Source organism: Octopus sinensis, linkage group LG11 (assembly GCF_006345805.1).
Source record: "Octopus sinensis linkage group LG11, ASM634580v1, whole genome shotgun sequence".
NCBI classification, from domain to species: Eukaryota; Metazoa; Mollusca; class Cephalopoda; order Octopoda; family Octopodidae; genus Octopus; species Octopus sinensis.
The window spans coordinates 30,131,117-30,152,217 of NC_043007.1; the positions used below are offsets into that span (position 1 = coordinate 30,131,117).

At 38.7% G+C, this 21,101-nt stretch overlaps 1 protein-coding gene across 1 annotated transcript; it reads right to left on the reverse strand.

Annotated features, from left to right (window-relative positions):
- Positions 1-179: 179 nt before the first annotated feature.
- On the reverse strand, positions 180-21,094 carry LOC115217181 (thioredoxin reductase 2, mitochondrial). Its single transcript, XM_029786810.2, has 17 exons — positions 20,933-21,094; positions 18,431-18,502; positions 17,838-17,894; positions 15,032-15,173; positions 13,827-13,901; positions 12,472-12,550; positions 10,567-10,626; positions 10,248-10,318; positions 9,867-9,886; positions 9,190-9,281; positions 7,853-8,030; positions 6,907-7,052; positions 6,094-6,189; positions 5,706-5,798; positions 3,479-3,550; positions 2,762-2,859; positions 180-1,373 (listed from the first exon to the last, which is right to left on the reverse strand). Exons 1-17 carry the CDS (start codon positions 21,024-21,026, stop codon positions 1,250-1,252), a joined length of 1,569 nt encoding a protein of 522 aa, XP_029642670.1. The 5' UTR covers positions 21,027-21,094; the 3' UTR covers positions 180-1,249.
- Positions 21,095-21,101: the final 7 nt, after the last annotated feature.

Below are 21,101 nucleotides of genomic sequence, written 5' to 3' on the forward strand. Positions count from 1 at the left end.
TTATTGATGATTTGTCTATTTTCGGCATATTTGGCATTAGAATTTTTTTCTTTTGCCCTTGTTTATAAATTTAACCTTTAAAGCTATTTTTTAATATGCTGGCCATTGATAGAATTTTTTTTGAAAAATTTTATCCTATGTTAGATATATATATATATATATATATATATACATCATCATAGTTTGATGAAATTGTTCCAGCATGGCCAGAGCCAACTGGATGAAACAGTTAGAAAACATACTACAATGCTAACACAAAGTTACACACCTATAAGTACATAAATATACATATTCTTGTATATATATATTATCATCATCGTTCAATATCCGTGTGGGCATGGTTTGCATAGTTAGACATACATACACACACACATATAAACACTACATAACCCAAACACATGTATGTGTGTGTATATATATATATATACACACACACATGCTTACACACATAGAGGCAATGAGATGTAACAATCTTCTTCACTCCACTGACCGTTAACCCCACCCCGCCCTAAGAAAAAAAAAACGGACAAAAGTCCAAGTTAATCCACGCTCCAATGGTCATACTCCCAGCTCCAGGCCTCATTAATTTATGATGATGATGGTGATGATGATGGCTCCTTGGAAGTTCTTACAAGGCACAGAGAGAGAGAGAGAGAGAGAGAGAGAAGTCATCTGGTTGATTTGCTTTTAAGGCAAATCCTAAGGACAACAAGAATGTTCAGTGATGACACAATGACAATATTTGTCAACAACCGTCATCTAACCATGTTGATGGTCTAACAGGTTTTCAAATAGAGAGGCCGTATGGTTGATTGAACTGAATCCCAGCATATGACTGGTACCGCCTTAATGCTGCTGGAGGGGATGTCAACTTAGGCAAGATATGAACTCAGAACAAACTGTGTGCTTGTTTCTTTTTTTTAATCTGGTGCCCTCAACCATTTCTGCCAGTCCAAATATATTTCGAAAGTTTGTCATATGTAGTAGAGACGATGGGGGTGTGGAGAAATACAACTGAGTTCTGGGTATGGAAACAGCACTGTTGTTGTCATTAGCAACAGGGACAGGTCCCATACTGTTGTGTCAGAAATAGAACTAGGCACCATGCTGTTGAGTTATCAACAAGGACAGGTGTGTCATTGCTAAACAATTGAGGTAAATGACAGATATCAGAAGTATAAGAAGAAGTGGGGGTAACAATTAATGAGTTGCCTGGGGCGAGGGGATGACCAATTGGAGCAAATTAACCTCAGCAAGCAGTGACCAAAGGACTGAGGCCAGATCTCTTGGTGATGTTTATCTTGACCAACTCCTCAGCACAGGTTGGGTGGATTCCAACAGTTCTCATCACGGTAGTCATTGAGGCACCAGCCCTGCAAAACAACACATCAAAATGTTACATTTACGGTTGATGATAAAAACAATTGGTTAATCAACAGGGACATGAATATACTCCACTACATCCAAAAAATTCAAGAGTAGGACCACTTGGACATGTGAGAAGTACAGTTTGACATAAAAGCAAAGGGTCACAGTTGCAAACACCCAGAGCAGTACAACAACAACAACATCCTGTAAAAAAAGGTTTCTCTCACACAGCTCAGACAAACATAGAAAACCCCATAGAAATAGGAGTCACATTAAATAACCTCATTGGGCCCAAATATTGACCTGGGCCAATATCATCATCATCATTTAACGTCTGCTTTCCATGCTAGCATGGGTTGGACGATTTGACTGAGGACTGGTGAACCAGATGGCTGCACCAGGTTCTAATCTGATCTGGGGAAGTTTCTACAGCTGGATACCCTTCCTAACACCAACCACACTGAGAGTTAGTTAGTTAGTTAATTTGGCTCAAAAGCAAATAGCAAGGCCATGTAGGGGAACATGGAGTTAAGTACAGGGTAGTGTTCATGTAAAGAGTTCAGGCCACTTGAGGTCAAGGGAGGCTTTGAACAAAGCGGTCGTCGACATCTTCACCATCTCATCTGGCAGCTTGTTCCACGGATCCGCAACCCGGACGGAGAAAGCTCCTCTCCTTCGATTGAGATGAAATCGTCGCAGGTAGAGCTTTTCGGAATGACCCCGCAGCCGACGCTCTGGAGCAGGAGTGAAGAACAGCTCTTTCGAGAGGTTACACTTTCCGCTTATGATGTTGTGGGCGAGAATGAGATCACCACGGCGGAGGCGTTTTTCTAGAGAATAAAGGTCGAGCGTCCTCAGCCTTCTTCATAGGACAAATTTTTGAGACCATGAACCATGCGGGTAGCCAGCTTCTGGACTCTTTCGAGATGCTGTATGTCTTTGAGGAGATAAGGAGAAGAGGCTTGAATCCCGTACTCCAATATGGGTCTCACCAGCGTGACATAGAGTGGTAGGAATATGGCTGCTGTGAGCATTCCGAATGACCGTCGAATCAAGAACAGAATTCCGCGTGCTTTGTTGGCAGCATGGACGCACTGGGCGGAAGGCGAAAAGGAGGAATCCACCAAGATACCCAGGTCCTTTACCTGATCGGTCCTCTCCAGCAGCAGACGACCCGGCTCGAAATCAAGTTGAGTTGCAGGAGGAGAGCCAACAGGCAGATGACAGCACTTTGACACGTTCAGACACAGAGTGTAGTTGGTGCTTTTATTGTGCCATTGGCATGAGGGCCAGTCAGGTGTTACTTGCAACAACCATGTCCAAAAGGTGTTCTTTACGTGCCGAAAACAACAAAATTCCTGTAGATATGGCAACAAGAAGAAAAAGTCCTTACCTGAAAGCTGTGACAAAACCTTGGATCACTTCTCCGGCATTTGGTCCTAAATAGTGGATTCCGACCAGTTTACCTGCTCCTTCACGCATACAGATTACCTGGGTGCAACACAAACAAGAACATTATTACAATTACTACTGCCACTACTATCACAACTTTTAACTTTTCCTTGCTTCAGTCATTAGACTGGGGCCATGCTGGAGCACTGCCCAGAATTATTTTTTGTTGAATGAACTGACCCCAGTTCTTTTTTTAAGCCTGGTACTTATTTTATCAGTCTCTTTTGCTGAATCACTAAGTTACAAGCATATAAACAAACCGACAGTGGTTGTCAAGCAGTTGTGGGACACACAGACACATGACAAGCTTCTTTCAGTTTCTGTCTACCAAATTCACTCACTAGACTTTGGTTGGCCCAAGGCTTTGGCAGAAGACACTTGTCCAAGCTGCCACGCACCGGGACTGTAGCTGGAACCATGTGGTTGGAATGCAAACTTCCTACCACGCAGCCACATGTGGGCCTATCACATATTATCTTTGTAAAATACAAATGATATGTATGAAGGGTTCTGAAGAACATTCACCGGTAACATAGCTTTGATGGAAATCCTTAATTACTGGGGACGTCTGAAAGATTTTCATCTCTATTTTCTTGAACAAGGAAAAGAGAAACAAGACGTGTATTGTTTGTTGTTGGCAGCAAATTAATCATCTTACCTTGATAAAACATTGTGAAGCATCTCTCTCTGGGATGGTGTACTCTAGAGGCTTATAGAAGGAATGGTAAACCTGTAAATAAAGAAGATTTCAAGAAAGGCTTTATACAAAGACACTCATACACATATACAAATATATCTGAAGCAAAACCTTTCTTTCTTCACTACTCAGAGTTTCTGTATTCCATAGCAAAAAAAGACAGACATATTAACCTCCAGAAAATGATGCCATTTTACTATATTTAGAGGAATTTATTGACACTTAAAAGATTTTGGGTTAGAACAGAGAATACTGCATTGTTTGCCATGAGAGAATCGTCTCATATGAACTTGAGGTACATAGAAGCACTTGTGCTTATATTGCTAGTGGGAGATAATCATCTGCCATTGTCACCACCAGGAATACTAGATCACAAGATTTCAGCTTTCTTTGGCTTCGTCAGTGGTAGACACTGAAATCCCATGACCTGGTAGTCTTGGTGCTGGTAGTGGCAGTGGTTTATCTCCTGCTAGCAATGTAGACAAGAGTGCTTTTATGCACCACAAGTCCACAGAAGAGGTTCTCTCATGGTAAATAATGCAGTCGTCTGTATTCTGACACAGCATCCACTTTTAAATGGAAGATACACGTTACCATTTGCTATTAATCCTGCTTCTGTCACTAATAATTATTTTTAGAGATTACTTTTTTTCTCCTATTTGCAAATAAAAACAAATTCATTTATCTACCTGCAAGTCTCACTCTTTTTTCCCTGTAAATGTATGATTAAATATATATATATATATATATCATCATGATCTAACATCCGTTGTCCATGCTGGCATAGGTTGGACGGTTCAACTGGGCTGGTAAGCTGGAAGGCTGCACCAGGCTCCAGTCTGATCTGGTAGTGTTTCTACAGCTGGATGCCCTTCCTAATGCCAACCACTTCGAGAGTGTAATAGGTGCTTTTATGTGCCACCAGCATGGGTGCCATTTGCATGCCACCAAAATGGGTGCCAATTTGTGACACCAGTATCTGCCATGACTGCGATTTTGTTCAGCTTGATGGATCTTCTTCACAACCACGACATAATGCCAAAGGTCTTGGTCATTGCCTCTGTGAGGTCCAACACTTGAAAGGAACTCGGCCAATCTGCCTCCATGAGGCCCAACGCTCTCTCTCTCTCTCTCTCATATATATATATATATATATATATATATATATACACATACATACACACATGAAGGTATTGAAATTGTAATGATATTTGGTCAACAACTGATGAGAAAATGAACTTTTAAACATTTGATTGTGTTTTTTTTTGTTTCACCATAAGTTCCTTAGTAGTCCACTTGTGCAACATTTTCATTATGTACACCCTCACCACACACACACACATGTGCATATGCATCCCATCATGTGCACATGTATATATGTATATATATTTATGAGCTGAAGAACAGTGTACTGAATGGTGTACCCAACAAATTCTTGCTCCCTCAGAGTAGCAAACGAAAAATGGAAACCCATCACCATTTATTAACAAATCACAAAAAGGGGAAATAATCTTAAAAAATTAGGAATAAATTTTTCATTTTATGTATTAGGGAAAAAACAGTCTGACCTTTACTCAAGATAAAAGACAGCTATGGACATAAGTTTCAGCCTGTTAGACCTCATCAGAGCAACACAGTCCCAACTTGTCTGGAGATCAGAGATTACAGTTTTACATATGTCCAAAGATAATTTGCATAATTAAAAACGAAGTTTAAAGAAACAACAAAGGAGGAGGTGGTTATTGGCACAAATTTGAATAATTAAAGGGTCATGTGACAGAATGATGTTCACAAATTATTTTTGAAAATTTCCTTCTGAGTATAGAGATATAAAACAGATTTAATTAAATATTGCAAAACATCCGAACAAATCTGACATCTATCACCACAATAATAATAATAATAATAATAATAATAATAACAATAATCCTTTTTACTATAGGCACAAGGTCTGAAATTTGAGGGGAGGGGATTAGTTGATTACATCAACCCCAGTGTTTCACTGGTACTTAATTTATCAACCCTGAAAGGATGAAAGGCAAAGTTGACCTCAGCGGAATTTGAACTCAGAATGTAGCAGCAGACAAAATACCGCTAAGCATTTCGCCGGGCATGCTAATGATTCCGCCAGCTTGCCATCTTAATAATAATAATAATAATAATGATGGGGACACTAATAAATACCTACCTCAATGTTATCTTCTCCAAAGCGATGAATTGCAGCTTCTTCTGAAATGCCAACGCAACCATATTCCAGGGGGGTGAACACAGCTGTCCCAACCTAAGTGGAGGGAAACAAAACTGTACCAATCTGTGGAAAAGGGGAGTTCGACAAAAGGTCTGGTGGATTAGGGGTGACTTGCTGCGAAAATGTGTTTGTGTAGAGAGGGAATTAAGAATAACATGAATTTCAAGGATCAAAGCTGACATGGTAAGGAGTAAGTAAATGATAACAAGAAGAAGAAGAAATATCATAAAAAGGTGGTGGTGGTGGTGGGATGCAATGACTAGAAATATATTTAGGTTTTAAAAGTGCAGAAAAAACCAAAAACAAAAAAAAACGAAATGGAACTTACCTTGTCGTAGTCCATCTGTAGCTTGGAGCCATCAAAAAGACGATTTGCTAAGAGTTTGCCAGCTTTTATTGCTACAGGGGTAAGTTCAGGTCGATCCTAGGAAAGAGAAGATCCGCAAAAAGAAAGCAAAACTTTAAAAGGATCCTTCATTTGTTGATGTATCAAGTTTTAAGTCCTCCAGGCTTGAACAGAAGTATTCAAGACAGGCCATCCATCAGAACTCCTGTTGCAAATTCAAAAGACAAACAGGAGAGACAGATGCTTGTGAATGCTAAGTCTTTCTCCGCCAATGATGAATGTAGCAGTCAACATTGGTCAGGGATTATTGACTTCAGAATTACTGTGGCTAGAAAATTTGCCACAGGACAAATGCTGGTGCCACTGCAAAATGCACTCAATACACTCGATCAAGAGGTTGGTGTACAAAAGAAGAGTAGAATCAAGAAATGTCTTTGGTTCATCATCATCATCATTTAACATCCGCTTTCCATGCTACCATAAGTTCTGTCTTTTTGAGGAGATGACTCTCTGTCCAGTGTTGGTGCCATAATAAAATGCATCCAGTACATTCCGTGAAGTTGTTACTAACAGAACGATCATTGAACGATAGGAACGAAACCAAAACTGAAGCAATACGAGCACCCATCTATGAAGGCAGGAGTTCTTAATAAGAACAGGCTCAGAGGGTGATGGCTTTGTTAAACCATGAGAACATGAGGAAGCAAATGTTAAATAATGATGGAGATAATGATGATGGTGATATATATAAATAGTTAGTATTTGTCTCTATACAGTTCAAGAGAAGGTACCTACCTGTAACACATCTCCAATCGCATATATGTTAGCAGCAGAAGTCTTCTCCCCATCACCATCAAAACCCCCAAGTATTTTACCAGATGACTGATCCACTTGGACAGAAGTATTTTGCAGTTGAAGAGTTTGGGTTTCTGGCCGACGCCCTACAAAGAAATTTGGTGGAATACATTGGAAGAGTGTCGCACCTCACAAAAATATATCTTAAGATGGTTATCTGTGTATGTATATACATGTTTAAACAGTTTAAGAATGAGCCTGGTGCAGCCATCTGGTTCGCCAGTCCTCAGTCAAATCGTCCAACCCATGCTAGCATGGAAAGTGGACATTAAACGATGATGATGATGATGAATATATACGTAAAAATTTAGAGAAAATGTTAAAAGGACATCCTCAAGTTCATAATCAGTAATAATGAAATGATGAAACCTAACTGAATCACATGTGATACAGAAACGTCGGTCAATCACATGTAAGGAAGATGTAGAGCAGTAAAACTTTGATCTAATCACTGAGACCAAAGTTAGAATGATTTAAATGATGATGGTTTAGTCTAATAAGACTGTAAACCAATAAGATCTATGTTAGATTTAAGATAGTAAGAGTTATGACAGACAAAAGTAGGTCAGTAAGTCAAAATTAGGTCAGTGAGAACCCCTGTAATCAGAGCTAGACAAGTAAGATCTATACCAGGGATAGATAGTAACATCTATTATCTGTAAGAGAGAAAGAGAGAGAGAGAGAGAGAGCTCTAAAGGTTGATGGGAAGCTGGCAGAGAGGCAGAAAAAGAGGAAATCTGTAATTAGAGAGAGAAAAAGATAGGCAAGGAAAGAGAGGGATAGGTAGATATGAAGAGAAAATGGGATTAAGTGACAAAAATGAAAAAGGAAGGAAGAGACAATGGGAGAGAGAGGGAGAATAAATAAATGGTAAGTAAAAATATACCTGTAGCCATGAGAACTGTATCGTAGGTATCAGAGAATTCTTTGCCCTGGTGGTTCCGATATTTCACCGTCAATGGACCGCTGGGACCATTTGGTCGGTCTATCTGTAGAGGGTGACACTTGCGCAGGAACTTGGTGCCATGTTTCTCCATGTGGTTACACACCAGCTGAGCCATTTCCTGCAAGAAATGAAGAAGATGAATAGATTGATGAAGCAAGGAGGGAGAAGGGATAGGGAGGTGGGGTAGGGTCCTGTTTCAGGTGTTCTGGCTACTGTCACCTTGACAATGCTTGAAAGCAGGGATCTCAGGTGACTAGTAATCTCTCACTAGAAACAGCTTCTCCATATTCTTGTGTTTAACTTTTGGTGATCAACGTTATCTCCATATTCTTAAGTTCCACAATCAGATCCATCTGTCTCCCTGTCACACTTAACAGAGACTTAAACACCTTCGATAACACTATACACTTAATACAGCACCATGGATTTAATGTAGCACTTTACACCTAACAGGTAGTCAGGCAATTGATGTAGTATTATATACTTAAGCAGCACTATGTACTTAATGTAGAACTAGGTACTTAATGTGGTACTTTGCATTTAATTCAGTATTTCTTCTCCTTTAGGTGCCATGTCTGTAAAATAGGACACGGGCAACCATGTCCTGTCACAGTTCTCAGTTCTTTGTTTTCTCTAACAGTTTCCACTTCCTGATGTTCAATGCCTCTTCCAACCAATTCCTCAAGCCTCACATCCATACCATCCTTCTCCTTCCTCTGCTTCTTTCCCCTTCAGTCTTTCTGGTCATCACTAAATTCTCCCTGGGCCCTCTTTCTTCATCACACAATCAAGAAATCTCAGATGCCTGGTCCTTATCTCACAAAGCAGTTTCCTATTCACCACTTCTTCATCAGACACATTGCCTGTCCAGGCCATCCTCAATATTCTCCTCAAGAACCACATTTCACACTTCTCCAAGACCCTGCTCATTTCTGATGCCAGAGACCATTCCTCACTTGCTACATTAACAATGTAGCACTAAACATCTAATACAGTCCCAAACTTAACGTGATACAACACACTTAACGAGCACTAAACCCTTCTTCACTCAATCCCGACTTATCAGACCAGGTCATGTTTGGATTGTCAGATTGGATTGTGGAGGGAGTAGAACAATGTTTGGATTTATTATAACAGACAACAGAAACAGTACAATATATATTCAGATGGTTGAACTTTACCCCCTGGAGTAATCATCAGATGTTAAGTCAACAGTCCTGCGTATAATAAGAGAAAAAAAGTTTTAGGCAGAGTGGAAGATTGTTAAAACATCTCACCTGGTCAAATGCTCGCAGAGGCATTGAACGAATCATCACAGTTGTATCGAGTCCGACACCTGTAAGGAAACCAGCACACTCGAGGGCAACATCTAATCAGCAGTTGAGGAAAAATATTGATGGAAATTATGCAGAAGCAGAAGAATAAAACAGGGAACATTTAGTGTTTGGAAGAGAGAAGGGTGAGAGAAATTGGTTAAATGTTGTTGTGGAGTGTTTACTGATGGAGAGTTTGGTTTAAATTTATCATCATCTTCTTTAACATCCATTTTCCGTTCTGGGATGGGTTGGACGGTTTGACAGGAGCTGGCAAGCTGGAGAGGTGCACCAGGCTCCAATTATCAATTTGATGTGGTTTCTATAGCTGGATGCCCTTCCTAAAGCCAACCACTTTAGAGGCTGGACTGGGTGCTTTTTATGAGACACCAGTACAGAAGCTTTTTATGTGGAGCTAGAGAGAGAGAGAGTGTGTGTGTGTGTGGCTGAGTATCTGAGAAGCACAACAATGCATGTTTGTCTGTATTTGGGGAGACAGTGTCTGCATAACGTTGTTAGAGTGCATATACACACAGTGATCATAGGCTAACTTCAACTATCAAAACACACATCCACACAACACTCGTACACAAACACATACTAATACACACACACACACACACATTAGTCATAAAGGATACAGCTAGCTCCAACTACCAACCTTGAAAAATAGAAAAAGAATACAACAAAAATTTAAAAAAATAATAAACAGAACAAGATATAAACTGGATTATAACAACAACATTATCACTAACCAATTGTTTTGACATGTGAAGTTGACTGGTAACTATTAATTATTACTACATTACTACATGGGGTAGACAAGAGAGATGGGGGGGGGGCACGTACATGTATAGTTTTACATGTTACACATTGGGTACATCAGACAGGTGTGTGAGGCATACTGCCAATCTGATCAATTTCATGTGGCACAGGGTGGTGGTAGAGAAGGGCCACACATGTATAGTTCTCCCACATGTGATACAAATATGGATAGACCAAAAGACTGTTCTTCTACTCACGTCTTCCCAGGAGAATTTTTCAGCCAAAACACATCATCACTTGAGATAGCATGCTCAACAACACCAGGTACCTGTAATTAGACAAGGGTTAGGTAAAATGATGTGATCACTGAGTTACAGGTAAACAGATTAAGAACGAATATGTCCTCATTTTGATTCTTGCGTGGAATTGAACTCAGAATCTTGGGGTTAGTAGTCCACGCTCTTAACCACTACGCCATATACCCATGGGCATATGGATAAACCTCTCAGTTGTTGAAAAGAGACAAATGGAAACATTGTTACGTATTTTCTATAGAAGATAGGAAAACTGACTCACATCAGGGAAGTGGGGCCGTCCTCCGACTGCAATGACAAACTTGTTCGATTTGAGTATTTGCTGGAAAGAAAATAAGTCGTTTCAGTAAGATTGGCATAAATATGGATTTCAAATTTTGGAACAAAACTAGTAATTGGTGGGGTGGGGTGTTGATTAGATCAACCCCAGGGTACAACTGGTACTAATTTTATTGACCCCTGAAAAGATGAAAGGCAAAGCTGGTCATGGTGAAATTTGAACTGAGAACTTGAAGACGGATGAAATGTCGCTAAGCATTTGGTCCACCATGCTAATGGTTCCAGCAGTTCACTGCCTCAGGGTTAGCATAAATACGACATGATGGTAGTGCTGGTGGTTGTTTAACCCCGAGATAAACCTGATCAGGTAGATCAATGATCAAAGACATTTCAGCCACAATCATCTCGTCAATTTATGAGTCTCTACAACTACATTCTTTAATATGTCCTTCCTGTATTTAAGGAGATGGGTGTGATGTGAAGGAGATTTTGACTGCTATCTCTAGCAGGTAGTGATCAAATAGAAAGTTGGAGCTAGCTGTATCCTTTGTGTGTGTGTGTGTGTGTGTGAGTGTGTGTGTGTGTTTGTGTAGGAGTGTGTATGGATGTGTGTTTTGATAGTTGAAGTTAGCTTTATGATCACTGTGACTTCAATGGTGCTGGTGGCATGAATAAAAAAAAGCACCTGTTACAGAGTGGAAAGTGGTTGACATTAGGAAAGGCATGTAGCCATAGAAACCATGCCAAAGCAGACACTGGGGCATGATGCAGTCATCAGGTCCTTGTCAAGCCATCCAACCCATTGTAGCATGTTTGATGATGATGATGTATATATATATACAATAATAATAATAATAATAATATTAGGGAGTATGACTCCAAACTTACAGGTAAAAATTAAATTTCACAATATAAATATATGATATAAAAAAAATTTATATATTTTATTTATGATTTGGTTTATGTCTATCATTGTTTGAATTGCATAATAGTGGTTTTTCTCTAATTTATATATATATATATATAATATATATATATATATATATATATACACATACATACATACATATATGACAGGTGTATATAAATATAAACAAACTAACATTTGCTTTTTTTAAGCATTGAAATATGTATCCTTAGATACAAATAAGATAATTATTTTTGAATGCAGAGACGTCATTAGAACAGCAGAAACATCAGGTGAATTACCGTTGCAAAGCAGGAAAATTTGTCAACAACCAGCTCTGTAAGAGTAATTTACTCAATGTTTCTGCTATTCTAATGGCGCTTCTGTGCTTGAAAACAAATGATCATTTTATATGTGTCTATATATACATGACAGTTGGCATTAGGGAGGGCATCCAACCATAGAAATCAAGCTAATTTGGACTGGAGCCTGTTACAGCTCTCCAACATAGAAATTTCAGTCAAACTTTTTAACCGATGCCAGCATGGAAAATGGATGCTAAATGATGATGATGATGAATTTAATATCTTCACCTTCTGCTGTTATGTAATAAAGCACCCACAGTACTCTGTGAAGTGGTTGGCATGTGGAATGGCATCCAGCCATAGAGACCATGTCGAAGAAGACACTGGGTTTGGATACAGTTTTGGTAGCTTTTTCAGATCCTGTCAAACTCTCTAACCCATGCCAGCATGGAAGATGGATATTAAATGATGATGATGATGAAGATGACCCAGGACCACTGCACAGTGTGGCAAGAAAAGACTGACATGGTAAATGGTCACCAAGTGGTTGTTATGGGCTGTTTAGAGTTTACTGGGGCAGCTCTGAAACAAACCCTGAAGGAATATATTTCTAAAGAATTCTAAAGACATGTCTACAAAGTTATATTCAAGAGTGAGGAAAGTTGTGGTTACTCACTTTCTGACCCTTCGCATCAACAGCTTCCAGGGTGTTGTCATCTACAAACGAACCTTTGGCATTGAAATAATCCACATTTCTAGGGAGAGAGAAAGAATACAGAGTGAAAGTAGGAAATATGGAGAAAATAGGTTGAAAGCATTTCATATATAACTTTTATTTTTTGCTTGTTTCAATCAATGGACTGTGGCCATGCTGGGGCACTACTGCTTTTAGTAAGATAAACTGATTCCAGTACTTATTCTATTGATCTTTTTTGATGATCTACTAAGTCATGGAAAAATAAACAAACCAACACCAGCTGTAAAGTGATTATGGGGAAACAAAAATACGAAGACACACACAAATATATATACAGTAAAATCTTGTGTTGAAGTTGGTTTAAATTACCATTTCTTTCTGAAGATCCAAAGCTTCAATGTGATTTTGCAATTGTATACACAAGGATTACCACACAACATGCTAGCATTCATTAGAGAAACACATGTAAAGCTTATGTAAATGGCTGTGTGTTAAGAAGCTTGCTTCGCAACCACATGGTTCCAGGTTTATTCCCACTGCATGTTGCCTTGCGCAAGTGTCTTCTATTGTAGCCACAGGCCAACAAAAGTGAGTGAATGTGGTAGATGGAAACTGAATGAAGCCCATTGTGCATATGTGTATCATCATCATCATTTAATGTCCGCCTTCCATGCTGGCATGGGTGAGACAGTTTGACAAGAGCTGGCCAGGCGGAAGCCTGCACCAGGCTTCTGGGACTGTTTTGGCAGGATTTTTACAGCTGGATGCCCTTCCTAACACCAACCACAAAGCAGAGTGGACTTTGTGCTTTTTAAATGGCACAAGCATAGGTGAGGTCAGTTTTGGCAAGGCTTTTACAGCTGGATGCCCTTCTGAACACCAACCACATAACAGTGTGGACTGGGTGCTCTACAAGTGGCACCTGCACTGACAGGGTCACCAAGTACTTGCAAGTCAAAAAAAAAATGGTGGCTTCTTTTAGTCTCTGTCTACTAAATCTATTCACAAGGTTTTGGGTACCTCAGGGCTGTAGTAGACAAGACACGCCCAAGGTGCTATGTAGTGGGACTGAACCAAAAACCCCAAGGACAGGAAACAAACTTCATAACCACACAGCCATAGGATACTATGGCTAACATGGTCCAGAGTTCCCTGTATTTAGAGGAAATAGATGTGTTGGTCATGGCTGGAATGCCTTTGCTCATAGTCTATTCTATCAAGGATGTATATCTGTACACAACTTGTGCCAACAAAGGAAATAGAGGCAAAATAAATGAACAGAGGTTGAATATTTACTAATCATTAATATAATCAAAATTAATTAATTAATTTACTTGTCTTTCAGCTGTACTCTGTGGTTCCAGTTTAATGAGCGGACATAACCCTGGACTCCAACGGCCATTTCTTCCCTAAAAATAAAGAAATCAAAACAAAACAAGATCAATACTATTGATGTGCAACACTAGAGTGACAAGATTGATATTGACTAAACATGATTACATTATCATCATCATCATTGTTTAACGTCCATGTTCCTTGCTGGCATGGACTGGATGGTCAGCCAGGAGCTGAACAGCTGTCCAGGCTGCAACTGTTTTGCTTTGAAATGGTTTCTATGGCTGGATGCCCTTCTTAATGCCAACCACTCTACAGAGTGTGCTGGGTCCCTTTTATGTGGCACCGTCACAGGGGGTAGAATTAGGAGAGGTCCCTGGCTCTTGGAATGCCAGGGTGATGTCATATAGGGTGCCCTGAGTCACCCTATGTCACTAATCCCTCCATTGCGGAGACCCTTTCTTCATATTACTATTTACAAATGAGTCCTTATGTTGATGTCTCAGCCCCTTGTACTTCTGTATGAATCCCACCCACCATTGTTGCTGTTGAGTACCTTATTCTTAGCCCAGAACCTGCAGCTTCTGTTATCACGTTAGACATTCTAACCATCATACGGAAGCAGCACTTCAAATTCTCTTCGTTTCTGGATTTTGGTTTTTACCAAAGATAAACATCATCATCATCATCGTTTAACATCCGTTTTCTGTGCTAGTATGGGTTGGACGGTTCGACCGGGTTCTAGGAAGCCAAGAGGCTGAACCAGGCTCCAGTCTGGTTTGGCAGTGTTTCTACAGCTGGATGCCCTTCCTAACGCCAACCACTCCGTGAGTGTAGTGGATGCTTTTTACGTGCCACCAGCACAGGACATATTTATATTATTGAGTGATTTGAATTAAATTTTTTTTGATTTTAAAGATTTACAGTTGGAAATAACAACAAAGAATGGATTACAGCAGATACAGAAACATGGCTTGACATGATGGTGGAGTGAAGAAACTTGCTTCACAACGACATACTTCAAGGTTCGGTCCCATTGCATAACACTTCAGGAAATTCTCTTCACCTACAGATTCAGACCCCCCCTCATCTTGTCATGGAAATTAAACAGAAAGAAACCCATACATTTTATTAAAATCCCTCAACAATAGATGGGTGAATGAGTGATCCTCTAAAGGGGGACTCTGTATTCAAGTTTACTTACCAAGAGAAGTTCACTTCTGGAATATTCCATCCGAATCTGCGAGCATCTTTGATCGACTGTCCCAACAAGGCAGCCTGGTGCATCAGCTTTTTAGGGATACAACCAACATTAACACAAGTTCCTCCTAGTCCCCATTTGGTACCTAGTGACAGGGAAAATATAGTTTAGGGAAAGAAATACATTAAAAAAAGGTGCATATATATGTATATAAGAGTGTGTGCACATAGGTATATGTATGTATATATATATATATATATATATATATATATATATATTATATATTTATATATATATATTTATATATATATATAATATATTTATATATATATAATTTATATATATATATTTATATATATATATATATTTATTATATATATTTATATATATATATTTATATTATATATATATTTATATATATATATTTATATATTATATTATATATATATATATATTAATAATATATATATTTATATATATATATATATTTATATATATATATTTATATATATATATATATATATATATTTATATATATATATATATATATTATATATATATATATATATATATATATATATATATATATATATATATATATGTATACCTGATGGTTCTGTCAGCTCACCACCATAACATAATAATAATAATAATAATAATAATGATATAATAATAATAATAATAATAATAATGTATAATAATAATAATAATAATAATAATAATAAAATGATAAAATAATAATATAATAATAATAATAATAATAATAATAATGATAATAATAATAATAATAACAACAACTCAAGGCTTACTAGCGATAGTCAAACAATTCAGTGACGACATCAGAATGCAATTCGGCCTCGATAAATGTGCAAAGGCTACCTTTATCAAAGGAAAAATGACAGAAACATCTAACGTTAACCTTGACCAACAGAATGTCATAAAAAACTAGACCCAGCGGAGAGCTACAAGTACCTAGGGGTAATTGAAGGGAACGGAATAAGGCATTCAGAGATGAAGGAAAGGATCAGGAGAGAATGCTATCGAAGAGTGAGAGCAATACTCAAGACAGAGCTGAATGCAAGAAACAGATCGAAGCAATCAATGCATTAGCTATACCAGTCGTGACTTACAGTTTCAATATTGTTAACTGGTCAATTACTGAAATATGTCAGCTCGACAGAAAAATAAGGAAACTGTTGACAATGCATAGAATGCACCACCCTAAAGCAGATACAGAACGACTCTATCTGCCAAGAAAAGAGGGAGGCCGTGGTCTTTTGCAACTGGCAATAACAATGAAGATTGCTACAATTGGCCTAGACACCTACCTGAAAAACTCTGAGGACTGGATGTTAAAACTTGTCTCAAAACATGAAAACAAGAAAGCATCATACTCAGTCACAAAACAGGCAAAGGAATATCTAAGTGAATTCCGAATACAACCAATTTCAGAATTAGAGATAGACATACGAGAAACAAGCACAGAAAAAGCTAGGCGCATGAAAACCCGTGCCAAAACTGCGGCCTTAGATATTCTGAATAATAAATGGCAAGAAAAACCTCTCTATGGCAAATACCCAAAGAGAGCGAATAATGCAGATATCGACAAAGCCCTGAGCCATCAATGGCTAATGGCCTCTGGCTTAAAATCTGAAACAGAGGGGTTTATCATAGCAGCTCAAGATCAATGCCTACCAACAAGAAACTACCAGGCCAACATATTAAAGATCAGAAGCAGTCCAACGTGTCGTGTATGCAAGCAACAAAATGAAACCATTGACCATGTGGTCTCCAAGTGCAGTCTTCTAGCGCCTACAGAGTATCTCAACAGGCACGATAGAGCTGCACAATATATTCACTGGGTAATCTGTAAAAACCTGGATTTGCCCCATGAAAAAAACTGGTGGGAACACAAACCACCCCCAGTGCTTGAAAATGACCACATCTCACTCCTCTGGAACTTCACCATTCAAACTGACAGGAAGATAGATGCAAATAGGCCAGACATCATATTGAAAGACTTCAAACAAAGAACATGCCTCCTCATTGATATGACTGTCCCAATCGATATAAACGTATCTGTCAGGACCTACCAAAAACTGAGCAAATATAAAGATCTTGAAATAGAAATCAGCAAAATGTGGAAGCTGAAGACTAAAACAATACCTGTTGTCATAGGTGCCCTGGGAATGATAGCAAAAGGGGCTGATAGCTACCTAACTCAGATACCAGGAAACCCAAAAATGGCAGAAGTTCAAAAGATAGTGCTCATGGGAACTGCTCATATCCTACGCAAAATACTCTCTATGTAACCTCAAGGTTTAAAACAACCATAATTTTCGGTTAAAAAAAAAAAAAAAAAAAAAAAACTTTTTTTTTTTTTTTTAGACAGTCATTAGTACAACATCCCCACCCCCCAAATATATGGCACACTAGGCATAACAACAACATGAACTTCCAACCCTGTTGTCTCTTGAGGTCTCTGGGTGAGACTTGGAGCCAACTTGTACAAATATAAAGCAAAAGTCAAACATAGAATAATAATAATAATAATAATAATGGTTTGAAATTTTGCCACAAGGGCAGCTAATTTGAGGGAGGGGATAAGTCGATTACATTGACCCCAGTGTTTTACTGGTACTTAATTTATTGATCCTAAAAGGATGAAAAGCAAAACTGACCTCGGCGGAGTTTGAACTCAGAACATAGTGGCAGACAAAATACCACTAAGCATTTCACCTGACATGCTAACGATTCTGACAGCTCACCACCTTAGCAATAATAATAATAATAATAATGATATAGTTACCTTGAGCTGAAGGTCTCACAAAGTCAAGTACAGCAACCTTCTTCCCGAAGCCAGCAGCTATGGACATCAAGAAGAATATAAGAGCAGAAAATGGTTGAAGTTCAAAAATGTTGACATTCAAACAAATGAGAACAGGAAGAACACAAGATGCGATGGGATTTACATAATTGTTAGTAGTATTAGCAGTAGTATGACTACTGAAGACTTGGCCTTTGGATTTGCTTGTGTTTTTATATGCACTGAATAAAGAACTCAATAATGACTGCAGGGTTGAAATGATATTTTTTTTATTAATGGTGAATGTTTATTTAGAAGTTGTATGGAAGCTGTTGGCTTCTCAAAACTGTTGTGAGAAGTCAACATCAGTGAATGTTGAAAGGGTCACCAGTGTCAGGTGCAAACATGGCTGTGTGGTTAAGCAGCTGGCTCTGCAGCCATATGGTTTCAGGTTCAGTCCCACTGTGTGGAACTTTGGGACTGAGTTTTCTCATTAACCCCAGATTAACAAATGAATTTGTTAGATGGAAGCTAAGAAACTTGTATCACCATCATCATTGTCATTTACCTTCATTGGATTATAAAGAATAACTTACCTGCTTTGGCACACGACAATCCACCAGAACCACCTCCGACAACAACGAGATCATAGACTTGAGACTGTTCCTCTGCAATAGATAAATTTTACACACACATATATATATATACACATATAAATATATAAATATATATCATCATTTAACATCCGTTTTCCATGCTAGCATGGGTTGGACAGTTCAACCGGGGTCTGGTAAGCCATGGCGGCTGCACCAGGCTCCAATCTGATCTGGCAGTGTTTCTACAGCTGGATGCCCTTCCTAACGCCAAACACTCCGTGAATGTAGTGGGTGTTTTTTACGTGCCACCGGCACACGAGCCAGAGGGGGCTGGCAAACGACCACGATCGGTTGGTGCTTTTATGTGTCACTGACATGGATGCCAGTCAGGCAGTGCTAACTTTATTTGATGACTTTGATGGACAGACATATTAGACCCAACCTAATTCCAGCAACACATGTTCAGTGAAACGAGTTTTTAATGCATTAAAGCTTAAGGGAGGAGACCCAATTGGACCTGGACGGATTTGTTTGAGGCATATTTTGGAAAGAAATTTCTTCATATATGCCATCAAATATGGTGGATAGGGGATAACCCCTCTGGTTTAGCAATAAAGGAAATTCATTAAGGCAATGAGCTGGCAGAACCGTTAGCATGACGGGAAATACGCTTAGTAGTATTCCGTCTGCCATTATGTTCTGAGTTCAAATTCCACCGAGGTTGACTTTGCCTTTCATTCTTTCGGGGTTGATAAATTAAGTACCAGTTACGTACTGGGGTTGATAAAATCGACTTAATCCCTTTGTCTGTCCTCTCTGTGTTTAGCCCCTTGTGGGTAGTAAAGTAATAGGTATATTGTCTGTCTTTACATCCTGAGTTGAAATTCCACCAAGGTCGACTTTGCCTTTCATCCTTTCGGGGTTGATAAATTAAATACCCGTTGTGTACTGGGGTCGATCTGATCGACTGGACCCCTCCCTAAAATTTCAGGCCTTGTGCCTAGAGCTGAAAAGAATAAAGGAAATGCTTACCCCCACAAAAAATTGGTGGGAGTGGGGATAGTCAATTACATTGACCCCAGGCTTAACTGGTACTGATTTTATCCAGCCTGAAAGGTGAAAGGATAAGTCAACCTTGGTGGAATTTGAAATTAGAATGTTAAGATTTTCTCCAATATGTTAACAATACTGCCAACTCATCATCTTAATAGCAATAATTAAGATAATGGTTACAATAATAATAATCTTTCTACAGTAGGCACAAGGCTTGATATTGGGCGTGTATGTGTGTGTAGGGGGTGTGATTAGTCAATTACATCTTTGGAATTTGAACTCAGAATGTGAAGACGGACAAAATGCCGCATTAAGCTGACAAAATTTGGAGACTCACTTTATTTTTTGCAGTTGTTTTTCCTCCACACACCCACCACCACCCCTTTGTTATTACCATATTTTTTTCTCTCTGTCTCTCTCTCTTTTTGTTCTACATTTATGTATGATATATCAACAACACGTCGTCTACACCCTCGAAAATGTATTTCTGCAAAACGTCATTTAAAGGGCATGACTGCCATATAGGCGAAAGAATGCCATTTAAAGATATATATTTTGAAGAGTTATGAAGAAACAAAGTCGAGAGTGAGTGGGTGGGTGGGCGAACAATCCAAAACCCCTTTAAAAAAAATGTTATCAACATAATCGCGATCTACATTCTCGAAAACGTATTCATGCAAAATCTCATTAAAACATTTGCAATCTACAGAAAGCTACGAGGAAATAATATTAGGCAGGAGTTTGTTGTTATGGCAGTTATTACTGTTGGGGCCAATTTTACCCTTAACCCTCTCAGGGTCGATAAAATAGAGCATCGGTCAAATACTGAGGTCAACAGAATATTGTTGGCCGTGTGCCTGAATTAGAAACAATAACTTCACATGACATCAGGATCAATTTTGTCTTTTATCCGTTCACGATCACCAAAATTAAATACAAGTCAATAAGTGGATCAATGCAATCGATTATAACCTTCCACAGGACCCAAAAAAAAGTTCAGTGGCCCGCAAAGGTTAAGGATTCGTAAAAATTTCGAACTCAGGATTGTGCATCATAAGATACTGCAAGACATCTTCTCCGTTGCTCTACCGATTCTACCAATCTACTGCACATAATGTTTCCTAAATCAGTCATAAATGACAAGAAAATAAAAGTTACGAACGAACGAAGATCGAACGAGAGTTCAAAGAATTAAGGACACCGAAATCTTAAGAATGATGTCTTTGCGGAAGAAGGTGGAACGGAGTGACATTTGGTCTATTTTTAAAGACGTTGGAGAATGTGTCAGAGAACTTCGCAATTAAAAATAGAAAACAAGCATCTGTGAAACACGAAACTTCCACCAAGATTCTTCATCGACCTTTAACTGTAATTAACATAGCAGGAAAGGGTGAAGAACACGAACCACGAACCGCTGGAACAAATGACTTTGGGTATTGATATACATACGTGAGCTGAGTTTGCGGAATATCACTGTACAGGAATTGCCTTTGATTAAACTCTTGAAATGTTGGTAATTCTTGCGAAGAAGGGGAGAATACATGACGGAGAAGTGAAAATACCGGCGACCAGGTAGATTAATTGCTAAGGTTGGTTAGAAAAACACAAAAATTACAGA

Bases quoted from the DNA above. Each gene is read 5' to 3' on its own strand.
- LOC115217181 (XM_029786810.2), bottom strand. From the start codon at position 21,026: ATGTATTCTCCCCTTCTTCGCAAGAATTACCAACATTTCAAGAGTTTA. The intron at 13,902-15,031 runs GTAAGTAAACTT...CTTTATTTTTAG, and splicing joins CCAGAAGTGAACTTCTCTTG to GGAAGAAATGGCCGTTGGAG. The intron at 8,031-9,189 runs GTGAGATGTTTT...CATTTCTTGCAG, and splicing joins CTCTGCGAGCATTTGACCAG to GAAATGGCTCAGCTGGTGTG.